This window comes from Leptodactylus fuscus, chromosome 5, assembly GCF_031893055.1.
Source record: "Leptodactylus fuscus isolate aLepFus1 chromosome 5, aLepFus1.hap2, whole genome shotgun sequence".
Lineage (NCBI taxonomy): Eukaryota > Metazoa > Chordata > Amphibia > Anura > Leptodactylidae > Leptodactylus > Leptodactylus fuscus.
The window spans coordinates 152,509,121-152,534,686 of NC_134269.1; the positions used below are offsets into that span (position 1 = coordinate 152,509,121).

At 41.3% G+C, this 25,566-nt stretch overlaps 1 protein-coding gene across 1 annotated transcript; it reads left to right on the forward strand.

The window, feature by feature from the left end:
• Positions 1-410: 410 nt before the first annotated feature.
• Positions 411-23,620, forward strand: RASSF9 (Ras association domain family member 9). The gene is made up of 2 exons (XM_075276329.1): positions 411-491; positions 22,292-23,620. Exons 1-2 carry the CDS (start codon positions 445-447, stop codon positions 23,478-23,480), a joined length of 1,236 nt encoding a protein of 411 aa, XP_075132430.1. The 5' UTR covers positions 411-444; the 3' UTR covers positions 23,481-23,620.
• The last annotated feature ends 1,946 nt before the right edge of the window (positions 23,621-25,566 follow it).

A 25,566-nucleotide genomic window follows, 5' to 3' on the forward strand; every position in this document is an offset into this window, starting at 1 on the left:
TTACATTGTGCTCGAACAGTGCGATCAGTAAACTCTGCTCCTCTTATGAGAGTGAGAGATAGTTACATAGATTGATTGACAGATAGATAGATAGATAGATAGATAGATAGATAGATAGATAGATAGATAGATAAGCTTCCATTGTCCCTGCTCTTCTGCAGGTAACACCAGCACTGAATACAATTCCTTGCACTTAAATATTTTAGATGAGAACACATAAAAAGCAAGATCTGATCACATTTGGCTTTGCAGGCTAATGACTCCTGCACTCTGAAGTTGGGCAGCTCTCCAAAGGTGTAACAGGAACACTAGTTCAAAGACGGCTAAAGTTGCTCAACTTCCTTCTTTTCTGCTTAGTTAACTCTGTAGCAAGGGCAGCAACCAGCTACTGTACTCTTCACTCAGCAAGTCATTACACTCAACTCCACTTCTGCAGCCATCATTATGGATCATGTCAAGAAAAAACTGTTGAAGACAAGACATAAAACTAGGTAACCTTAAATTTTAATGACTGCAAAGCTCTAATAGTTTTTTTGTGTTTTTGTAAGAGTACAGAACCAAGCAGTAACTAATTTTCTACCTTAGAGAATAAGAACCTCTATTATACTGAACTGTAGCAAGAAGTGACTTTTGTCACGTTATGGTATTTTACAAGATCCTGTAGGTTGGAATTGCTTCTCTACATGTAGCTTTTTACAGTATATGCCTATACATAGTGCACCTTGATTTCCAGATAGAGTGTCTGTAGCATATATGTCATTTCTAGCTCGATACCTATTAATTATTCCACGATAACTTTTCGAAATAAGGAAAAGATTGCATTAAAAAGGTAAATGGCCCATAAACCTGCATTAAGTGTTAAATCAGTTAATTGTTCCTTAGTACATTTGCTTCTGTATACGGTACTTAAAATATCTGGTTTGCAACTACTAAAATAGCCGGCCAATTTGTGCATGTGTTTTTGCTAAATAAATTAAATATTTGGCAGCAATGAGATCATGTATCTGATTTTCTAAATAAAATAAGAAAAAAATAACATTCCACATGGTGAAGAAGTGAAGAGTTTATCTTAAAGTGAAAAGGTCTCTGAAACTTCAGTGGCAAAATGCTGTCATATTAAAATTATTGTGCCTAGATGCAAAATCTGTACCAGCCAACCAGCACGTTATTGCATATGTACATATGTATTGAGATGTTGTATATGTATAGTTTTTATTTGTATAATTTGATAAGTGTTTCTGCTAATACATAAGAGATGGACTAAGAGATATAACATAAAACTTTAACTGAGAAGAGCAGAATATTAGAGATGAGCGAACAGTGTTCTATCGAACACATGTTCGATCGGATATCAGGGTGTTCGCCATGTTCGAATCGAATCGAACACCACGTGGTAAAGTGCGCCAAAATTCGATTCCCCTCCCACCTTCCCTGGCGCCTTTTTTGCACCAATAACAGCGCAGGGGAGGTGGGACAGGAACTACGACACTGGGGGCATTGAAAAAAATTGGAAAAAGTCATTGGCTGCCGAAATCAGGTGACCTCCATTTTAGACGAATAGTGGATTTCAAATCCGGGTCATATGAGAATGTGAACTTTGTGACTATGAGACAGGGATAGCTGTACAGGCAGGGATAGCTAGGGATAACCTTTATTTAGGGGGGAATGTTATTAAAAATAACTTTTTGGGGCTCTATCGGGTGTGTAATTGTGATTTTTGTGAGATAAACTTTTTCCCATAGGGATGCATTGGCCAGCGCTGATTGGCCGAATTCCGTACTCTGGCCAATCAGTGCTGGCCAATGCATTCTATTAGCTTGATGAAGCAGAGTGTGCACAAGGGTTCAAGCGCACCCTCGGCTCTGATGTAGCAGAGCCGAGGCTGCACAAGGGTTCAAGCGCACCCTCGGCTCTGATGTAGGAGAGCCGAGGGTGCACTTGAACCCTTGTGCACCCTCAGCTCTGCTACATCAGAGCCGAGGGTGCGCTTGAACCCTTGTGCACACTCTGCTTCATCAAGCTAATAGAATGCATTGGCCAGCGCTGATTGGCCAATGTATTCTATTAGCCTGATGAAGTAGAGCTGAATGTGTGTGCTAAGCACACACATTCAGCTCTACTTCATCGGGCTAATAGAATGCATTGGCCAGCGCTGATTGGCCAGAGTACGGAACTCGACCAATCAGCGCTGGCTCTGCTGGAGGAGGCGGAGTCTAAGATCGCTCCACTCCTCCGGCAGAGCCAGCGCTGATTGGCCGAAGGCTGGCCAATGCATTCCTATGCGAATGCAGAGACTTAGCAGTGCTGAGTCAGTTTTGCTCAACTACACATCTGATGCACACTCGGCACTGCTACATCAGATGTAGCAATCTGATGTAGCAGAGCCGAGGGTGCACTAGAACCCCTGTGCAAACTCAGTTCACGCTAATAGAATGCATTGGCCAGCGCTGATTGGCCAATGCATTCTATTAGCCCGATGAAGTAGAGCTGAATGTGTGTGCTAAGCACACACATTCAGCACTGCTTCATCACGCCAATACAATGCATTAGCCAGTGCTGATTGGCCAGAGTACGGAATTCGGCCAATCAGCGCTGGCTCTGCTGGAGGAGGCGGAGTCTAAGGTCGGACCTGAATGGAGACTGGTGTGGAGCGATCTTAGACTCCGCCTCCTCCAGCAGAGCCAGCGCTGATTGGTCGAGTTCCGTACTCTGGCCAATCAGCGCTGGCCAATGCATTCTATTAGCCCGATGAAGTAGAGCTGAATGTGTGTGCTTAGCACACACATTCAGCTCTACTTCATCAGGCTAATAGAATACATTGGCCAATCAGCGCTGGCCAATGCATTCTATTAGCTTGATGAAGCAGAGTGTGCACAAGGGTTCAAGCGCACCCTCGGCTCTGATGTAGCAGAGCTGAGGGTGCACAAGGGTTCAAGTGCACCCTCGGCTCTCCTACATCAGAGCCGAGGGTGCGCTTGAACCCTTGTGCAGCCTCGGCTCTGCTACATCAGAGCCGAGGGTGCGCTTGAACCCTTGTGCACACTCTGCTTCATCAAGCTAATAGAATGCATTGGCCAGCACTGATTGGCCAGAGTACGGAATTCGGCCAATCAGCGCTGGCCAATGCATTCTATTAGCCCGATGAAGTAGAGCTGAATGTGTGTGCTAAGCACACACATTCAGCACTGCTTCATCACGCCAATACAATGCATTAGCCAGTGCTGATTGGCCAGAGTACGGAATTCGGCCAATCAGCGCTGGCTCTGCTGGAGGAGGCGGAGTCTAAGATCGCTCCACACCAGTCTCCATTCAGGTCCGACCTTAGACTCCGCCTCCTCCAGCAGAGCCAGCGCTGATTGGCCGAATTCCGTACTCTGGCCAATCAGCACTGGCTAATGCATTGTATTGGCTTGATGAAGCAGTGCTGAATGTGTGTGCTTAGCACACACATTCAGCTCTACTTCATCGGGCTAATAGAATGCATTGGCCAGCGCTGATTGGCCGAATTCCGTACTCTGGCCAATCAGCACTGGCTAATGCATTGTATTGGCTTGATGAAGCAGTGCTGAATGTGTGTGCTTAGCACACACATTCAGCTCTACTTCATCGGGCTAATAGAATGCATTGGCCAATCAGCGCTGGCCAATGCATTCTATTAGCGTGAACTGAGTTTGCACAGGGGTTCTAGTGCACCCTCGGCTCTGCTACATCAGATTGCTACATCTGATGTAGCAGTGCAGAGTGTGCATCAGATGTGTAGTTGAGCAAAACTGACTCAGCACTGCTAAGTCTGCATTCGCATAGGAATGCATTGGCCAGCCTTCGGCCAATCAGCGCTGGCTCTGCCGGAGGAGGCGGAGTCTAAGGTCGGACCTGAATGGAGACTGGTGTGGAGCGATCTTAGACTCCGCCTCCTCCAGCAGAGCCAGCGCTGATTGGCCGAATTCCGTACTCTGGCCAATCAGCACTGGCTAATGCATTGTATTGGCGTGATGAAGCAGTGCTGAATGTGTGTGCTTAGCACACACATTCAGCTCTACTTCATCGGGCTAATAGAATGCATTGGCCAGCGCTGATTGGCCAGAGTACGGAATTCGGCCAATCAGCGCTGGCTCTGCTGGAGGAGGCGGAGTCTAAGATCGCTCCACACCAGTCTCCATTCAGGTCCGACCTTAGACTCCGCCTCCTCCAGCAGAGCCAGCGCTGATTGGCCGAATTCCGTACTCTGGCCAATCAGCACTGGCTAATGCATTGTATTGGCTTGATGAAGCAGTGCTGAATGTGTGTGCTTAGCACACACATTCAGCTCTACTTCATCGGGCTAATAGAATGCATTGGCCAGCGCTGATTGGCCGAATTCCGTACTCTGGCCAATCAGCACTGGCTAATGCATTGTATTGGCTTGATGAAGCAGTGCTGAATGTGTGTGCTTAGCACACACATTCAGCTCTACTTCATCGGGCTAATAGAATGCATTGGCCAATCAGCGCTGGCCAATGCATTCTATTAGCGTGAACTGAGTTTGCACAGGGGTTCTAGTGCACCCTCGGCTCTGCTACATCAGATTGCTACATCTGATGTAGCAGTGCCGAGTGTGCATCAGATGTGTAGTTGAGCAAAACTGACTCAGCACTGCTGCATTCGCATAGGAATGCATTGGCCAGCCTTCGGCCAATCAGCGCTGGCTCTGCCGGAGGAGGCGGAGTCTAAGGTCGGACCTGAATGGAGACTGGTGTGGAGCGATCTTAGACTCCGCCTCCTCCAGCAGAGCCAGCGCTGATTGGTCGAGTTCCGTACTCTGGCCAATCAGCACTGGCCAATGCATTTCTATGGGGAAAAGTTAGCTTGCGAAAATCGCAAACTGACAGGGATTTCCATGAAATAAAGTGACTTTTATGCCCCCAGACATGCTTCCCCTGCTGTCCCAGTGTCATTCCAGGGTGTTGGTATCATTTCCTGGGGTGTCATAGTGGACTTGGTGACCCTCCAGACACGAATTTGGGTTTCCCCCTTAACGAGTTTATGTTCCCCATAGACTATAATGGGGTTCGAAACCCATTCGAACACTCGAACAGTGAGCGGCTGTTCGAATCGAATTTCGAACCTCGAACATTTTAGTGTTCGCTCATCTCTACAGAATATTATTCCCACACCTATAGCCAAATACTCCATATGTAAGTGCAGAATACAAATACATAGATATAATTGTATAACATTAAAGAGGACCTTTCACCATTTTTCACACAGGCAGTTCTATATACTGCCGGAAAGCTGACAGTGCGCTGAGTTCAGCACACTGTCGGCTTTCCCGATCTGTGCCCGGTGTGAAGAGCTTACGGCCCGGTACCGTAGCTCTTCTATGGTCAGAAGGGCGTTTCTGACAGTTAGCCAGGGACGCCCTTCTGCCTCGCGGCGCCAATCGCGCTGTGCTGTGAGAGCCGGGAGGAATGCCCCCTCCCTCTGCTCGTAGTACTCGTCCATAGACGAGCATTATCAGGGAGGGAGGGGGGCGTTCCTCCCCGCTCCACAGCACAGCGCGATTGGCGCCGCGAGGCAGAAAGACGTCTCTGGCTAACAGTCAGAAACGCCCTTCTGACCATAGAAGAGCTACGGTACCAGACCGTAAGCTCTTCACACCGGGCCCAGATCGGGAAAGCCGACAGTGTGCTGAACTCAGCGCACTGTCAGCTTTCCGGCAGTATATAGAACTGCCTGTGTGAAAAATGGTGAAAGGTCCTCTTTAAATTCCTATCAATTGTCCAAACATGTCCCCTCTCAGGCTAGAATTTTAAAAGGGTTTGCTACACTATTAATTCATATACACTACAATACGCTCATCCTTTATAACTTACATGTGTACATACAGTGCCATAGATGTGCATCATGTAAAGGAAGAAGCATTGTGCGGCATGCAGATCAGAATAAAGCTTAAACTATATATATATATATATATATATATATATATATATATATATATATATATAATTCTACAGAAATATAGCATCAGATCCAAGCAGTATGGTCATAGAGGGGTTAACCACCGTCAATTAAGCTTGTTCCTTGTGAAAGTGCATGTCTTAAGCTGCATTCACAGTACAGTGATTAATGGCTGTGAGATGTCCGGTTTTTTTTAACAAACGCCACATGACAGCTTGAAATTCAATGTCAGCATTCACATGACCGTTATTTTGATGATCCATTGTCACACACCATCAAAATATAGGTCATGTTCTATTTTTGGCCGTTTTCACAGATTCCTCCATACACTCAAATGTATGGGGGATCCATGAGAACAGGTGCTCCTGGGGTGCAACATGGCCATGAAAATTGGCCATTTTTCACAGACGTTTTGCACCTCGGTTGTCTGAATGTAGTCTTAGTATCAAAAGATTAAGCTGGGTGAAGTTTTAGCGAAGTTACTACAGAATAGCAGGAATGTTACTATTGATCATCACAATGTAGACCATACAAGTGAGAGGAAGAACAAAAATAGATGTTCAGTGACTCACTGGTCACATCTTATCGAATTGGAATATCTTTGCAGACTTTTCTTTTCTATATGGTCCAGACACTTATAACAACTTCTACCAGCAACAACTCATCTCTCCAGAGTTTGCTTGCCAAAATCTTTTTAATACCATTGGAGACTAAAATATTCTCAAGTGGTGGTTTTATACCGCCTTCACCACTTTGGACATGGACAGGGCTGTCGACAGCACCACATTCACTATCATTTGTGCTAGTTTTCTGGTGAAAAATATGGCAGAAATCTATGCTAGCAATGAATTAAGCACATCTTCTGCCACTATAGTGAATATGAAGACCATTACATGATACATTGGTCTTGATGAGTACTCCACCATCCACTTTATTTATACCAGGTTTGCTCATGCATTTGGTAGTATGCATCAATACACTGCCCATACATATAAAAAATATAGCATTTTAAGATTTCCTTTTCCACACAAAACAAGCATGCATGCTATTGTATTTGTAGTTAAGGTAATACGTAAGGAATACAAGAAGACCTTAATGGTTTAAAAGAGGACATTGCTCCTAGTGTCCCTATTGGAAGGTATTTCCCTATAGATTAATACTGGGTTTTCAAAAAAACCCTAAGAGCATGATCTGGGAATAGCCAAGCCAGCATGATTCCTTCAGGGTATTTATAGTTTGAAGCTTGGGAGAACATAGGCTTTTGGGTTTGTTTTTATTACCAAGACTACTTATAAAGTAGCTACATCTCTAATTTTAGAGCTAAAAATTATTAGAGGTATATATTGTATCAAAACTGTACAGTGTGAATATGGTTGGTTTTACAGTCAGTCATGCTAATAATAATCTAAGAAGGTGTGACAAGGTGTATTACATTCACACCTTTTGTTACCAATTTGAAATATTTTACTAAGATTTTGCAACGCCACTTTTTTTAAATTCATTTAGGCCAGGACCCCATATATGTCCTGTGTATGTGGGTTTGACAGGATTCTCCTTCACCTGCATTACCGCAATATATACCCTGCACACCAATTAAAACTATAACGTATCCCCTCTAATTAATAACTTTTGTGCACAATTTAAGTTTTTAAATAAAAGTTTAGTTTTAATCTTTCCTCTCAGTGTTTATATGGTCCCTATTAGTAACAAACCTCCCATATATTTTGTGTGTTATACTGTTATTTGTAAACCAGTAAAATTTACCAATCTTATCAAAATATCTTTGTTTGTAAATTTCCAATTCAGATCAGCTATTTAGATATTAATTTCAGATAAATATCTTTGCCAGAGCCCAGTCTTTAACATCTGTGAAATACAGTATAGAAATGCATGTGAGTTATTTGCCCTGTAACTAATACAACTCATTGTGACTGAACTGATCCAACCGGTTAGTTATGCAGTTCATTCTGCAAATAAACACATTTTAGCAATAAATCAACCACACGTGTATTTTTTTAAGTACTCCCATATTAAAGATTTATTAAACTTATTGATCAATAACCTCTTCAAGACCAAGCCTAAAAGTACCTAGATGACCAGGCCTGTATCTAATCCTTCGGCACGTGGAACCGTGTGCTGACGCACATATCTAATCCTTCAGTGTGTGGAGCTGTATGCAGAAGTGCGTATGTAATCCTCTGGTGTGTGGGACTGTGTACAGACGCGTGTATCTAATCCTGTGGCGTGTGATACTGTGTGCTGATCTGTGTATCTAATCCTCTGATGCATGTATCTCAGTTTGGATATCAGTGTTGTATTGTGCATGTGGATTGACCGTGTGTATTGCAGTTGGAATATGAGTGAAAGACTTGCAGGTTTATATTGGCTAAGGGAGGGGGGCATTGTGTTTGGAATGCTGTATCTCAGCAATGGTACGTCCAAGCAAGTTGGAGTCTCATCTTAAACCTTCCCGGATACCTGAAGTATATCTATACCAAATTTGGTGAAGATCGGTCCAGTCGTTTGGTTTGCATTAGAGAACAGACAGACAGACAGACAAGAATTCATTTTTATAATATGGAGAGATAATAATAAATTTTATATACATATAGCGCAAACATATTCCGCAGCACTGTACAATTTATAAGAAAATTTCCCATACTAATTTTTTAGGAACCCCTTCATTTCTGACAGAGATTATAAAGGCCTATATATTAGAAACCCCCATAAATCACCCCATTTTCAAAACTGCACATCTCAAATAATGCAAAACTGCATTTGTGAAGTTTGTTAACCCTTTAAGCATAATCACAGAAATTAATACAATGTGGAGGTGAAATTTAAGCATTTAATTTTTTTCAATCAAACATTCATTTAGCCCTAAAATAAACACACTCACAAAGGGTTAAAGGCAAAAATGCATCTGATAGTTTGTTGTGCAATTTCTCCCAAGCACAGAAATACCCCACATGTGATTGTAAACTCAGTTTTGGGCACACGGCAGTGCACGGAAGGGAAGGAGCAACACTGAGGGTTTGAAAAGCAGGGGCATTATGATTTTGAGCCTAATAATGCTTGCCAAAAAATAATGTTCAATGTGAAAATTTAAATTTTTAAAGAAATATGCCATTTCAGACGCATCGGCTGGCTTCCTCTATACCCGGCAGGATCAACCAGGTGCTGGGGGCTCTTATCAGCCTGGGGTCACTGGCCAGACCCCAAGCTGCAGAAGATACTTACGGGCAACCCCAATCTCGCCGCGGGGGTGCCCAGGGGCACTTACATTGATAAACACCTTGGATGTGGCGGTGATGTTTCACCGCTGGCATCTGAGGGGTTAAAACCTCCACTTTGAACTGGTCTATTGAGTATATTGAGCACAGTCTTAGCTATCACATATAGCTAACACCTGCTCCTGATGCTGCCCGCAGGATCATTAACCTGCAGGCGGCATCTCATGTGAGGGAAAGTTTGTTACTCCAACAAACTTTACCTGACATGGCCGCTACATGATTGAGACCTGAATCTATCAGGCCCTGATCATGTCTCCGTGGACCCCAGCAGCTATTAGCGCTGGGTCCACGGAGTTTCTGACCCTTGGAGAGACCCAATCCCCATTTTAGAAGGGTCAGATAATTAACGTCGGCACGGCACAAAGCCCAATCCGCGCCGACGTTAATCTACAGGGGCTATTCGGGAACCGGTTAAAAGAGATAGGCAAGCCTCTCAAGATTGGGTTTGATGACTTGGTTCTCCAGTTCGTGTCGGGACAAACAGTATGAACCACACTTTAAATTGGCTTAAAACATGATGTTCAATACTCTTATGGCTCCTAGAAACCTATCTATCCAATTCTTATAGCGCAGCCATTTTTGTTTGTCTGAAGAAAATCACGATTTGTTCTTTAAAAACAAAACAGATTGGAATATTTGGGACTAACCTGGCTCATTATGAACCGATCCTCGTGTCACTAAGTATAAAATGGTAAATGGAATACATTATTTCCTTGCTATTATGCCCCTGTATAATTTAGACTTTTTGTTTTTTTAAAAGAATGTCTCCACCTTTTCAAAAGATGTGGCCCATCCAGGTTATATATAATTTAAGTCTTATTCTCCAGGTAGGTGGTAACCTTATGGTTTTCTCAGAGAATACTAAGGATCAGTCTCTCACTCTTCTGTTTAGTCCCTCCATGAGACAGCCACTTACACACTTTATATCTTCAGATGACACCATTATTCCTCCTGACTCTCTGGTAGTCTTCACTTTCCCCTATCCACTCAGTTCAGGCCTGCAACCATCCTCAAATTGCTCTATAAAAAGTGGGCCCTACATCCCAGATGAGGTTTCCCCCAACTGTACCAAGCTGTAGAACATGTAACCTCTGCCATGTATCATATCTTCTGTAACTTGTTAGTCTTAAGGATCCTGCTAAGTAAAGTTATTGAAACATAACTACATCAGTCATACTTCTGATGGTCATGCCCAGATGAGAATGAAGGCATAGTGGAGTAGTATCAGAAGGAAAAACCACCTGAACCGAAATGTTACTAAACTTGAATGACAACCTATGAAGTAAGATAAAAGGACACAGAGTCTCGACAAGGTGATATGTGTCATTCCTGGTGATGCTCTCTTTTGCACTCACAGATTAGGCCTCTGGCTCCTCTTGCCACAGTAGCTGCTTCATGGGACAATGAGGTCCAAATCAACTGATCATAAACCAGACACATCTGGGCAGATTGCCCTGGAAAGGCATAAAGGCCACTATTAAGCTGGAGCTGGTTGCACATGACCCCATGTGCTAACCAGCGAACGTGAATGAATGGCATGGGTGGCACATGGATATCACCCATGTGTCACCGATACAGCGGCCATGCTTCTGAGGCCCCTTTCTTTCAATAAATAGGAGCCGTGGAAGTGGAAATGAAAAATAAGACAGGTATAGGACCTGTTGCATGTCTTGCAGCTCGGACTATAGGCCCACACACAGGACCATGTAATTCACGGTCATGTGTATATGTCCATAGAAATGAATGGGTCAGTGTGTTATCCAGGAAAAACCGAGCTGGCACACTGACGAGTTATACAATCGTGTGCGATCGACTTTATACAACTCATCCCAGAGAAATCTAAAGGTCACACCACAAGTAGCACAGGGTCATACCATGGGATGTGCCAAACTAACTCTTCCTAACAGCTAAGCACAGATATTATTCCATCTTATACACTACTCCTGCAAGAAAGCACAACAATGAACACATCAATATAAAACATCATCATCTTAAAGCATCTTAAAGAAGATGTGTCAGGACAAGCAATTAGAGACAGAGGCGCAGACCAAGAAGGCGGTGCTGGATAGTTTTCTCGCAGCACTGGGGACACTCCCATGCTTTTTGAGCGCTGGAGACAGCCCCCAGTGCTGTGAGAAAACTTTTTGGCATTTGGACGAAAGCCAGAATATCTAAGGAACGGTGGCGCAGTGAAGACATCTAAAGATAGGGGAAGGCTACTCTTACATGGGTTTAGTAAAAAACAGGATTCTAGTGATAGAATCCCTTTAAAGTAATATGCACAGGATCTTTTGTTTCCTCCTAAAATTATTGGGTTTCAAAAAACTCTTACAATAAATCAGAGTTCTAAAAAAGTAAAAAAAATAAAATAGTAATAATTTTTTATATTTTATGGATTGAATAAATATAATTTTTTTTTACTTTTTTATATTGATATAATATTTAATGCAAGATAAAGCAACTTTCTTCCTCTCTTATGTGTACTGTAAAACGACATCAACCTTTGATAATCGATTGTTTTGCTAATGTAACAGTAGGCCTCTGAACTTTTTTTAGACAGAGAAATCCTCTAAGAAAATGCTTTGTGTGAAAACTGAGATTTACTGATTTTCCAGATCATAGTGTCAGAGGGAAAAGAACATCAACAGATTGTGATGCATATTAAGAAATGTAACACTGCTCAAGTGATAAGTGGCGTGAAAAAAGATAGGCCTTTCATGCGACGCTCAGCAGGACTAGTGATCATGGCAACAAAGAGATAGGCTTGAGAAAAGTATGAGGAAGTGCAGACATAAATGAAGAAAGTAAACAAATGTGAATTCCATTGCAGACTTTTCTACCAACTTAAAATACATAAAATAAAAATGATTTATTCATACTTTCCATTATTTCAGAAATAGCAATGCAGTTTGAAGAATTTACTTAAGCCTTAAGCAAATTTATTCAGTTCTCTCCTTTCACAGACTGAATGCTATATTTTCCTGGCAAGTGAATTGATTTAATGAAAAGGCTAAGCGTTGAATGGTATACAAATGTGCTCAATGGGTGAATATCATTTTATAATTCTGAAGTTGTTATAGCTAATGAACAGAAAAGGTATAAGTAACCTAAGTGCAAGTTTAGAGGGAATTATGCAATGTTGGAGGGTCATCTCAGTTTATCATGTCAGTACCTATTTTACTGGATATTATAGGGCTTTGCTTATGTCAGCACATATAAAAAAAAATGTATGCAGTAAAATATGAGGAGCACACTGTATAACCTATAGGGAAAAATAGCCATATACTGACCAACCAAAACTTTATTTACTACTGTATTTAGATATAGCAGAAAATTTTGTAAAAGTGATAAGAGTTACAGCCATATTTGCTGTCACCTTTACTTTTCATTAAATTACTTTAGTATTGGTGGTATATGCTGACTTGGCCATGTTTACTTAATATTTGTATCACTTGCTTAACATATCCAATTACCGTATACACTCGAGAATGAGCCAAATTTTTCAGCCTAGTTTTTGGGCTGAAAAAGGCCCCCTCGGCTTATACTCGAGTCAGAAAAAAAAAAAAAAAATTTTTTTGGAGGATGAGGGGGGTCTATGACCAGCCACAATATCAATGTATAGAATCTACCATAAAATAGTGCAAAAAAAAAATATCCCTCCTTTCCCTAGAATACATGCAAACGTAGAAAATGACTGTGAAACACATACACATTAGGTATCACTGTGTCTGAAAGTGCCCAGTCTACTGAATATAGGGTATCTGCAGTGCTCCTATTCCGTCGGGAAGGGGTTAATAGGAGCACTGTAGATACCCTATATTCAGCCAGACTGAGTTCCAAGTGGGGGAAGAAAAAACAGTCCTCAAGCTCAGGGAAGGGGCAGACAGACAACCAAATCACCCCCTCCCCTTTCCCAGCACCCAGCAACTACTGCACCCAAAAATTCTGGTCATTTTAATTTTTGAAATTTTCCAGTAGCTGCTGCATCCCCCCCCGGCTTATACTCGAGTCAATAAGTTTTCCCATTTTTTTGTGGTAAAATGAGGGGCCTCGGCTTATATTCGGGTCGGCTTATACTCGGGTCGGCTTATACTCGAGTATATACGGTAAATGGTTTGCTAAAAAGATTTGCAAATAAATATGGGAATATTAAAGGATTATCTTATCTTATCATATCTTAGAAAAAAATTGTACTCAGCACTGCCCACATATAAAAAAAACAAAACAAACAAAAGTTTGGTAGACACTATTATCCTATTCTGTCCAGTAAAACATAATGGACCCAAAAAGAACAAATACATAACAAATGTATTATAACAATTTTATGAATTTAAAATACATATAGTAAAGATAAATATTTCATACAAATATAATTACAATGAGAGTTTACAAACAAATACACTGGAAAGTACAGCAACTATGATACTAAACCCCCCTCCCTCTAAAGAGTAGCAAGATGGGGCCCAGAATAGATCACCTACCAGATAGGATGTAATAAAATGTGAGATCAACAGTTGAATATGCCATGTCACAGCCTGATCCGATAAATATGTTGTATAAAAAAAAGGATCAGCAAAGTGTCCTATAGATAAATACACAATAATAAACATCAAAGATCCAACAAAAGATGATAAAGTACAAATGTAAAGCACCATGGAATTAATGGTGCTATATAAATAAATAAATAATAATAATAATAATAATAATAATAATAATAATAATAATAATAATATACAGTCCCAGTTAGTAAGAATAAAACATATCGCACTGATGGATAAAGAACCTATAATTTATGCTGGGTCGCTACATACAGACAACTACTTGAGAGACCTAAAATAGATATAATATAACTATTTTGTAAATAGGACTACTCCATATGAATCAAGTGACTGAAGCAAGATAATTAATAGTAGCATACGCACTAATATACTGTATAAACATGTAAATGATCTAGAGCAGGGGTGCCCAATACGTCGATCGCGATTGACCGGTCGATCGCAAAGGACCTATGGGTCGATCGCGGGATGCAGCCAGGGATCCCCGGTGTCTTCTTGTTCACAGTGCAGGCTGAGAGTCGACTCTCAGCCTGCGCTGTGAACAAGCACTCCAGACACTTGCAGGCCGGGCAGCAGCAGCTCCAGGGGATGACGCGCTCCCCGCTCTAAGGGATGGAGGGAGCCGGGGTGCTGCTTGCTCACAGCGCAGGCTGAGAGTCATCTCCGGACACTGGCAGGCGGGGCTGCTGCAGCCCCAGCCTGCCAGTGTCCAGAGATAACTCTCAGCCTACACTGTGAACAAGAAGACACCGGGGATCCCTGGGCGCCCACAGAACGCCGCTGTCTCCTGCGCTCATGCTCCACCCAACCCCGCCCACATGCCCGACCCCACCCACAGACATGCCTCACCCCACCCACAGGCCCGCCCCAGGCCTGCCCACAAGAAGTGGGTAATAGATCTTCTTTTGCCTTGCTCAGTTTATAAAGTAGCTCACATGCTGAAAAAGTCTGAGCACCCGTGATCTAGAGTCTAACATATAGCTGGATATAGCACAAAGCTGAATAGAATCAAAAATACTTACATACCCAGTGCTATAATAAAGTTATATAGGGCCCCGCAATTACACTATACCTCAAGGAGGGAATGGCCCTCACACCCAATGCATGTTTCGGTACAGAATGGCTTAGTCAGGAGGCAGCATCATAGTAGTGTTAGAGGATACAACTACTAACATCTAAAGTGAACACGTTTGTTAAAATCCAGAACTTACAAAAACAATTGTGTGTATCGCTATTCTGATGAGGGAAGTCCGGACCATAATGAGTGATGAAGTAATGACGCGCATGTGACATGTCCACGTGATCACACAGTCTGGGGATGACAAAAGTAGGTGCTGCTCGCGCATGCATACATAAAGCAGTACCTTCATCCCTTTAGTTAGAAAACAGTGGTCCTTAAAGGGATGCTATCACTAGAATCCCTTTTTAAACTTAATACACATAGGACTAGCCTTAAGAAAGGCTATTCTTCTCTTACCGTTATTATTCGCTGCCGTTCCTTAGAAATAACTTCTTTCTTCCTTATGTAACTGAGTTTTCTCACAGCATAGGGGTCGTCGCCAGTGCTGCTTGAAAACTCTCCAGCGACGGCGTCTGTCTTTTTTGCTTCCGCTTTCTTCTCACACAATCCTCTTCTCTTTGTTTCAAAGCACCAATTGTGCATGTCCGTCGACCATTTTCCTGTGGCCGAATGGGAGAGGCAGAGATGGAGAAGAAGACAGAGGCTTTCGCTAGAGTGTTTTCAAGCAGCATAGGGGTTGCCCCCAAGCTGCTAGAAAACTCATTTACATAAGGAAATAAGAAGATATTTCTAAGGAATGGCTGTGTGGATCAGAATAATAAAGGTAAGTGAAAAATAGTCTATTTTAAGGCTATTCCTATGTGCATTTAGTTTAAAAGGGGTTTCTAGTGATGTCCAAGCCACTTAAGAAACATAGAGCTCCAGTGAACTTTTCTAAAGCCAGCAATAACACTTGTAGCCCTACCAACTGCACCAACAAATCAAACTAGCACTAAGGAGAAAACAGCCAAAAATGAAATAACCATATGGGACATCATGTTTTTTGAGCATTGAAGTTAGTGTAAAACGGTTGCATATGCCATCCCTTCCCTTAGCATCCATTTCTAAATATTTTAGCACATTCATTAAACGGATCCATATGTTTTTGAAATGGCTATTAAAGGTTCATTTATAAGTAAAATACAGTATGCAGTGAGAAAAAAAAAAAAAAATAGAAAATCCCAATACGATGGCTCTCTAAGGCTAAGGCCTCACATAGCCAGCCACAGCCAAAAATCACTGCGGAACAGCTGCAGAATAAACACATCCCTTTTTTCCACAGCACTTTGCACAGAAAGTCTACAGCGTTTTTATTTTGAGTGGAAAACCCCTTTAGGGTTTGAGGGATTATAAGATTGTAATTGTAAATATAAATGTCTTTTGTAAGCCGTGCTTGTAATTTCTAGTGCATTGCCTTATTTGACATGTTAATAGTTAATAGTATAATTGTAATATTTTGTAATACATAAAACCAAATAAAGTCTTATAATTTGTAGGTTATTCAGCTTGTGCACTATTAAAGTGGAGCCAGCACGATCACACCCTCAACATGCCTGGACTTGTCTGCTTATCCTGTATACTTTGCATTCTCTTTTTATAAAAAGTTTTTCTGGGTCATGCATAAAAGATCCACATGTTTCTGAAAGAGACGAAGAGTTTGCAGATGAATGAGACACCTAGGTTAACTTTATATATTTAACACTATACACCATCGACTGTATTTATAACATTGATTGTATTGAATGCATGGGTATTGTCAAGTCTTCATAGGATAAAAAATACCCTTCAGCATACAATGTCTGTAACATCAAATGACACCAGATAAAAAAACTTTTCATCATAAAGACTACTGGAAGTAAAGGTGTTTTGCACACCGATTATAGAACATTTAGTGACGTCTGCTAAAATGGTGACTCAAAGACAAGACAGAAAGTCCGCAAAAGGAAAACTGTGTACTTTCTGTGAAAAGTGCTATGAGAAAAACCACAATGTGTTTCTGCCATAGTTTGTTACATGGGGCCTTAGCATTACTCAGAAGATTCCAGACAAACTTATTGACTGTGATGGGCCAAACTGGTGTCTACTGAGGAGAGCTGAGTGCTGATTTCTCAATTGCTGGTCAGACTCAAACAAGTCTCTTTATGGACGGCCTGTACCACGGCCAAAAAGTGCTGTGGGAAAAAACGTGTCGGCAACGCATCTCGGTTCTTCGTACAGCGCTTTAAACAGAAAGTTCACTGAGTTTTTCTCTGCTGACTTTTTGTTACAATTATATCTGTGGGGAAACCGCAAAATGGGTAAGAATCCAATCCACTTTGCAGTTACTATAAAACGCTGAGATTTTTCCTGCGCCAATTCTGCTTTGTGGTGTCCCGGCCTATCAGCGGGTTCAAATTAGTATTAGTTTTTATGGTATAAGTAATAGAAGGTAAAACATGCAAACACAAGTCTAAGGCCTTATACATACAACAGTTACATTTTTGACAGATCTAATGGCCATTAAAAATAAATGTACAAACAATGTAAGGTACCATACCAAACTACGCCACGCACACCCAATGCACGTTTCGTCTATGTATAGGCTTTGTGCGGGGACAGTCTCTACCCCTTCATTATACATATGTATTTTCAATTATATACCAATACATATGTATTATTTTTAAACGTATTTGGGATGTGTGTATATGTGCAAACATTGAAGTCGTGGACACGTGACAGATATTTCAAAACCGGCTATCACACTTCCATTTTTCATTATTGTGAGACTACGCCTTAAAAGCTTGTGTATCGAGTCACTTCTCTGTTCATTAAAACCAACCTTAGGCATTTTTAATTAGAATTGGGAAGATGGTCATTAGCTAACCAATCAGTATTTTGTCTGTGCTCTTCTTAATATATATTTCTTTTCCTGACTAATATATTGGTATATAAAATATCTCTACATTACCTTAAATTGTATACTTAAAAATATATTTTAAGCATACCATGTACCAGCATATAGAGATATTTCCCTATAAGGAAAGAAATATACTATTGAGACTACTATTGTGAAAGAGAAAACAGAGAGATAAGAGAAAAAAATTTCCAGTTGGAATTAATGGAACCAGTGACTCAGTCAGTAAGGGGAAAGCCTGCCTCACACCTAATGTAATAATAATAAAGTTATAATAATTTTAAGATGATAAATGGAACCTTCGGCAACCTCGTGAAATATAATCAATGCACCGAGGTGATATCATTGTGCAGTGAATAGGGTTGAGCTGGTCTTGACTTTTCAGGATCGATTTTAAAATCAGATTTCCGATCATTTTTAATTCGAACCCGATCTCGATCTCAATTCCGATCCCAATGCAAGTCAATGGGATTTTTTTTATTAATCGGAGATCGGATTTTAAAAGCAATCCTATTCACTATACAGCATGGAATCTAACAATTGAACGCTTTAATTGTTAGAATCCACGCTGTGTAGTGAATCACTAAGTAGCCAGAGGATTCTTTTTTAATCCTCTGGCTACTTAGTCCCCCCTGGTGTCCATTTACCTGCAGAGCTGGCTGCTCCGGTGCCCGGTGTCCTTCTTCGCCTTGCTGCCACTACACGCTGCTCTTCTTGCCTCGCTGCCTCCACCTCCAGATTAGGATAGTGTGGGCGGGTACTGGGAGGGGAGACGTCACGTCTCCCCGCCCTGTACCCGCCCACACTATCCTAAGTCACAAGCCCCGCCTTCCTAGCTCTTTAAACACTAACCTGGGAGGGGGTGGTAGCAAGGAAAAGAAGAAGGAGAACACTGGGCACTGGAGCAGCCATCTCTGCAGTTAAGTAGCTGCTGGAGATGTTAGTTTAGTTTCCCATTAGAATGAATGGAGGCAGCCGGCGTGCAGGGGATTAAGGCTGTGTGCCGACTGCTTCCATTCATTCCAATGGAACCGCAGCAGAGCCTTCACACTGAGTATACACTCCACTCAGAATGAGCGGAGCATATACTCAGTGTGAAAGCTAAGCAAAGCATTGTGGGAAATAGTACCGCATTGATCCCACCTAAAAAGATCGTATTCGGAATGCCGATCGGGAAATTTTGTCGATCGCCGAACGGAATCCGATCTTTTCCGAACACCATGAATATTAATGAGCCAACAGCATGGTGAAAGTGACTATTCACCATGTGTGTGGGGACCTAAAAACTGAGAGAAACCCAGTTGAGTTGACATGTTTGTAGATCTGAGTAGGTGTGCACCTTCTGTGCAGCCAAAGAATCCTATTGTATAGCGCTCTGTTCTGTTGCCCAGTAACCTGTACAAGAAAATTCTGTTTGGATGCTGGGCGCATAACAGCATGCAATGTACAGAAGAATACAACATGAGTTTTAGGATAATTATGGTGTCTCCAAAACAGAAAATTACTACTTACATTTATTAGCTTTGGAACGGATGTTCTAGTAAAAGTCACTATAATATAAATAATCTATGCATTTATCTATTCCTAGCAAAATGATTTCTCATTAATTTTAGCAAGATTTAATTTATGTATGCTAGATATGTTTAACACCCTTAATCCAATTAAAAGCAGTAGTGTTACATGATTGTAGAGAGAATACATAACTCTATCAGTATTTATGCAAAGTGAAACAATAGATGGTATTAATTTTAAGATAGCACCTCATATTCTAAGCATGAAAAATAAGCTGTTAATTGATGGAATGCCCTGGGATGGCCTGATAGGTAACTAAGAAAAGAAGATTTATCTGTAAATATAAGCTTAGCTTAATTGTCCATGGCAAAACCATTTTTGTAATATATCTTGTGTATATAACATAATTCAGTTTTTTAAAAATATATATTGCTGTAGTTTGTTCTGTATGTACTACCATAGTATCACTGGCTTCCACAGACCTTCCTCCATATCATATCACATGGTCCATATTAGCCAATAAATGCTTGCAGATGCTTTATGCCATATACCATGGTTAGAGGATTATTGCAAACACTCACAGTTACTCTCTGTTTTCAGTCATTGTCAGCGAATTTTATAGATAGATAGATAGATAGATAGATAGATAGATAGATAGATGATAGATAGATAAATAAATAAATAAATAAATAGGCATCACTCACCCATTGTTTTTCTCTCCATTAACCATTATCATAAGATTGTACACAGTGGCATAACTAGAAATGGCAGGGCCCCATGGCAAACTTTTGACATGGGGCCCCCCCAACACCGAAGATCTCGACCGAGTCCCTTCTACGCATTCCTGCGCACTCTATTATGTCCCATAGTGGCCCCTGCACACAGTATTATGCCCCATAGTGGCCCCTGCACACAGTATTATGTCCCATAGTGGCCCCTGCACACAGTATTATGTCCCTTAGAGGCCCCTGCACACCGTATTATACCCAATAGTGGCCCCTGCACACAGTATTATGTCCCATAGTGGCCCCTACAGGACTAAATACTGTCACGTCACCCGCTGACCGCTATACCAGGACAATTGTGGATAAAAAATCTGGTCATGTGCATTACAATTTAGTAAGTCCATGTGCCTCATATTAATAGCAGTTAACCCCATCATGTCCCTCACATTAACCCTTGTGTACCTCACATATGAGTTACTGATATGTGAGAGACATGGAGGTAATAATAAAGTATCTTCATTACTATTACCCCCATATGTCTCACATATCAGTAACTCTTATGGTGAGGCACACAGGGGTTAATGTGAGGGACATGATAGGGTTAACTGCTATTAATATGAGGCACATGGAGTTACTAAAACAAAAGTAATCCCCCCAAATGCCTGATAGTAATAAGTAACCCCAGTACGTACCTGTGTATCTTTAGTTTCATTTTCCTTCTTCCTTTCTTCCTCTTCTCCTCTTGTGTGCAGGATGGCAGAAGCTCGGCAGGGATAAGCCCCGCCTCCTGGGCTCTCCTCAGCCCTCTCATTGGTGGGCAGAGGACAGGCAGAGAAAGGGAGGGGGGAAAGAGGGGGAGCGTCCTGAAGCGCTGAGAGGAGCCAGACCTGCAGCTCCTGTGTGTCAGCCGTTGCTGCAGCTTCGGGGCCCCCTGTTGGTGGAAAGTATTCCACCAACAGGGGGACCCGATAATTATACTCGGGGGTCCGAAAAGACCTCCGAGAATAATGATAGCAGCGGTAGCAGCTGTCACCAGGCCCCTGATGTCCCGGGCCCTGTGGCAGCTGCCTCTGCTGCTATGGCGGTAGTTACGCCACTGATTGTACATATATACAGCACTGGCTCACTGTTGTTCTGTTATCAGACATTATTAGATGATTGTACCAGAGGATATATATATAGTATTTGGCTTCCTGTTTGACCTGTTTGACCCTTGCGTTAAAGGGTGATGTTCTCTATATAACTGTTCAGGCTCAATGACCAGGTTCAGCAGTGATCTTGGGTTACATTACGTCACTCAGGAAGCTAGAAGAGGACCCAGAGGGAGTTATGGATGTGCAAGGATGCCCAGGAGAGGGAAGATATAACTTTCTATTATGTTTCCACCCTTTCCCTGGGGCTCCACTTATTATACTTTGGAGTCTGAAGAGACCCTGATGTATAATAGTTTCACTTCTGGCTCTAGATGAACGTTGGTATTGGAATCTTCATAAGTTTGTCCATCTCAAGTTCACATGGGAATGAAAACGTTTTCAGGGGTTCTTTCATGGTTATAACGTTGCCATAAATTTATGATAGATCTTTCACGTTTTCATTTTAGTCACATGTAGGGTTGAGCGATCGGGATCGGATTCCAATTGGCCGATCGGGATCGGCTGAAAAATGATCGGAAATCGTATTTTAAAATCGATCCTGAAATCTCAAGATCAGCTCTACCCTAGTCACATGTTATTTATGAGTATTTCACCAAAATACTAAACATTTACTATGGTTAGATTAGTTGCTTTATTGTGACAGTAATAAGTAATAATTCTATACAGTCTTATTTATAGCAAATTAGAATGAACCTGTTACATTGAAAATGCAGTGCAGTCTGTCATCACCAAGTTATAGAACAGAAAGAGCTGACCAGATTAATATGTCTGTAATAACCTGTCATTTATTCATTTCATTCTCTGCTTATTCTGAGCTTAGCAGTCATGTAGGTGCTTCTATTTAGTGACTTACAATCTTTCCTGTATCAATATGCATATAGAAATAGTTGCCAATCACTTAATAAGACCACCCACTGCACTCATTAGCCCAGTATAAGCAAAAATTTAAATTAAATTTATACTGAATCTTTTTTTTTCCACAAAACTATATATCAATTTGCTATATAACATGTTTCCTGCGTATTGAACAGCATTTTCAATGTGATAGGTCCACTTTAGTAACATTATTTTTAGAAAGCGAAGCATTGTAGAGAAATTATCAGTAACTGTGTTTTATTACCCTTGGTAACTATGTTTTTTCTTATCCTTTCATCTTTTAAGTGTACAAGGAGAAGAAATGAATAATGAAGACAGACAAATAGTTGTTTGGGTTGGCCAAGAAGAAAAAATAGTCTGTGGACTAACAAAGCACACAACCAGCGAAGACGTGGTGGAAGCTCTTCTTGAAGAATACCAGGTTTTAGCTAAAAAGAACAATGTTGCATTTGCTAGTTGCAAGGAATATTGTATTATGGAAATCTGGAAAAGCTTCCAGCATATCTTGCCACCTTCACTAAAAATGTTAAAGCTTTTAAAATCATGGGGGGCAGAAGAAATGAATGTGAGATTGTTTCTACTGAAAACATGTATGCTGTATCCCTGTACAATGTGGTGGACTTCACAAAGGAACATAACCCCCAACAACTGGAATCAATGCAACACAGCATTTCATGTTAAGGATTTTCCTCTTACTATGAGGAAGAGAATTGTAAGAAAAGCATATAGAAAACTGGAAAAAATGAAAAAAGATATAGATTGTCCAAAAGAAAACAATATACAACAACTCCATCAAATAATAATGTATCAAGATAACATTATTAAACAGCAAATGGAAAGGATGACACAACTGGATAACCAACTAGAGGTATTTGATTCGTGTCAACAGAAATTGGAAAAAATGGGGTGTAATGGAGAAAATGTTTCAAGCTGTATGAAAGCAGGAGATCATTCAGCTGACAGGTTTCCAGAAATGCATAGCCTTGAGAATCTAATGCAAATTCACGAGAAGTTGAATCATCAACACATGCTTATTAGGAAGTTGTCAGATGAAATTAAAGTAGAGGTGTCTTCTATGAGCACACAGGAAAATGTAGACTTTGTCGAAGAAGGGTATCCTGACATGGTGACAAGTGTTAAGCAAGAGATAGAAGAAAGCCTTCAAGTGGGATTGCAATTACATAGTCTATACAGCTATATCCTGAGAGAAATCCAGTATAATGATTCAATACTGCTTGAAAAGAAAAAAGAATATGAAATCCTAAAGGACGATCTAAAATCAGTATGTGCAGGCAATTCAAGCAGCGCCTTATGTTATACACCTCAACAATACATATCTTCCTCCGATAAAAGCAACAGTGAAGCAGAATGTGAGATTGCTGTTTTATTGTCTAATATAGAAGAACAAAATGATACAGATTCAGATACAGGCATTAGCTCTACTCACAGTCAAGATTCCGAGTTTATTCACTGATATGTTCAGACTTTTACTGAGTTCTGTTTTATAAATTGGAATTGAACTTGCTGGAAGTATTACTAAGAGTACAGTAACAATGGCATAATAGGAAATAAGAAACTTCAGCGTTAACTTTACTACATTCACCATCTTGTCATTGAAATTATACGGTATTGTTACATTTAAAGGAAAAAAAAAAACAATAAGTTACATTTCTAAAAAGATATTTGGATTTGATACAATGTGTTGTTAAAATTCAAATGAAATGTAGTCAGACTCTCAATTGTGAGATGTATTCGATGTCTTACAATTGATGTCTTACAAAATACGTTTTACAATCCTGGATGTAAAATGTGAAATTGGTAGTAAAATGTGCCATGACGTTGGGGGCCATACTTCTGATTGGTAATGTTCTGTAATAACTGAACACACTATCCAACTGCATAATAGTAGCTCAGTTAAGCTTTCAGTGGTGTATCTATGTCCAATAGCAACCAACAGAGTTGTGAATACAGTTCTGGACTATAATACAGTCTGCAACCTATGTAAAATAAGTAATGCAATGCATTTGTAATGTTACTGAAGTTTGTATATGTTTTTTTATTATATCTACATAAATCTGTAAAATACTGCTCAAAAGTGGACCCTTTATTATAATAGTAGAAGTCTCTGGTCAGAAATGGTACTATGAAGACTGCCTCTGCAGGACACTTTTTAATATGCACAGACCATACATGATATGCCAAGAATTCTGAGAAAAGTATCTGCAAATAAGTTCTCCTTGGTAGAAAAAAGGAAAAACTTCTGTAGAGCCACCTTTTAGAGGAGAGCTGCCTATAGATCAATAACTCGATAGAGCTGTCTGATGATGGATCTCTTTCACCTTTGGAATCGGTATTCTGGTTTGGCTATATTCCCAAATCATGTTACTATTAGAGATGAGCGAACACTAAAATGTTCGAGGTTCGAAATTCGATTCGAACAGCCGCTCACTGTTCGAGTGTTCGAATGGGTTTCGAACCCCATTATAGTCTATGGGGAACATAAACTCGTTAAGGGGGAAACCCAAATTCGTGTCTGGAGGGTCACCAAGTCCACTATGACACCCCAGGAAATGATACCAACACCCTGGAATGACACTGGGACAGCAGGGGAAGCATGTCTGGGGGCATAAAAGTCACTTTATTTCATGGAAATCCCTGTCAGTTTGCGATTTTCGCAAGCTAACTTTTCCCCATAGAAATGCATTGGCCAGTGCTGATTGGCCAGAGTATGGAACTCGACCAATCAGCGCTGGCTCTGCTGGAGGAGGCGGAGTCTAAGATCGCTCCACACCAGTCTCCATTCAGGTCCGACCTTAGACTCCGCCTCCTCCAGCAGAGCCAGCGCTGATTGGCCGAATTCCGTACTCTGGCCAATCAGCGCTGGCCAATGCATTCTATTAGCCCGATGAAGTAGAGCTGAATGTGTGTGCTAAGCACACACATTCAGCACTGCTTCATCACGCCCATACAATGCATTAGCCAGTGCTGATTGGCCAGAGTACGGAATTCGGCCAATCAGCGCTGGCCAATGCATTCTATTAGCCCGATGAAGTAGAGCTGAATGTGTGTGCTAAGCACACACATTCAGCACTGCTTCATCACGCCAATACAATGCATTAGCCAGTGCTGATTGGCCAGAGTACGGAATTCGGCCAATCAGCGCTGGCTCTGCTGGAGGAGGCGGAGTCTAAGGTCGGACCTGAATGGAGACTGGTGTGGAGCGATCTTAGACTCCGCCTCCTCCAGCAGAGCCAGCGCTGATTGGCCAGAGTACGGAATTCGGCCAATCAGCGCTGGCCAATGCATTCTATTAGCCCGATGAAGTAGAGCTGAATGTGTGTGCTAAGCACACACATTCAGCACTGCTTCATCACGCCAATACAATGCATTAGCCAGTGCTGATTGGCCAGAGTACGGAATTCGGCCAATCAGCGCTGGCCAATGCATTCTATTAGCCCGATGAAGTAGAGCTGAATGTGTGTGCTAAGCACACACATTCAGCACTGCTTCATCACGCCAATACAATGCATTAGCCAGTGCTGATTGGCCAGAGTACGGAA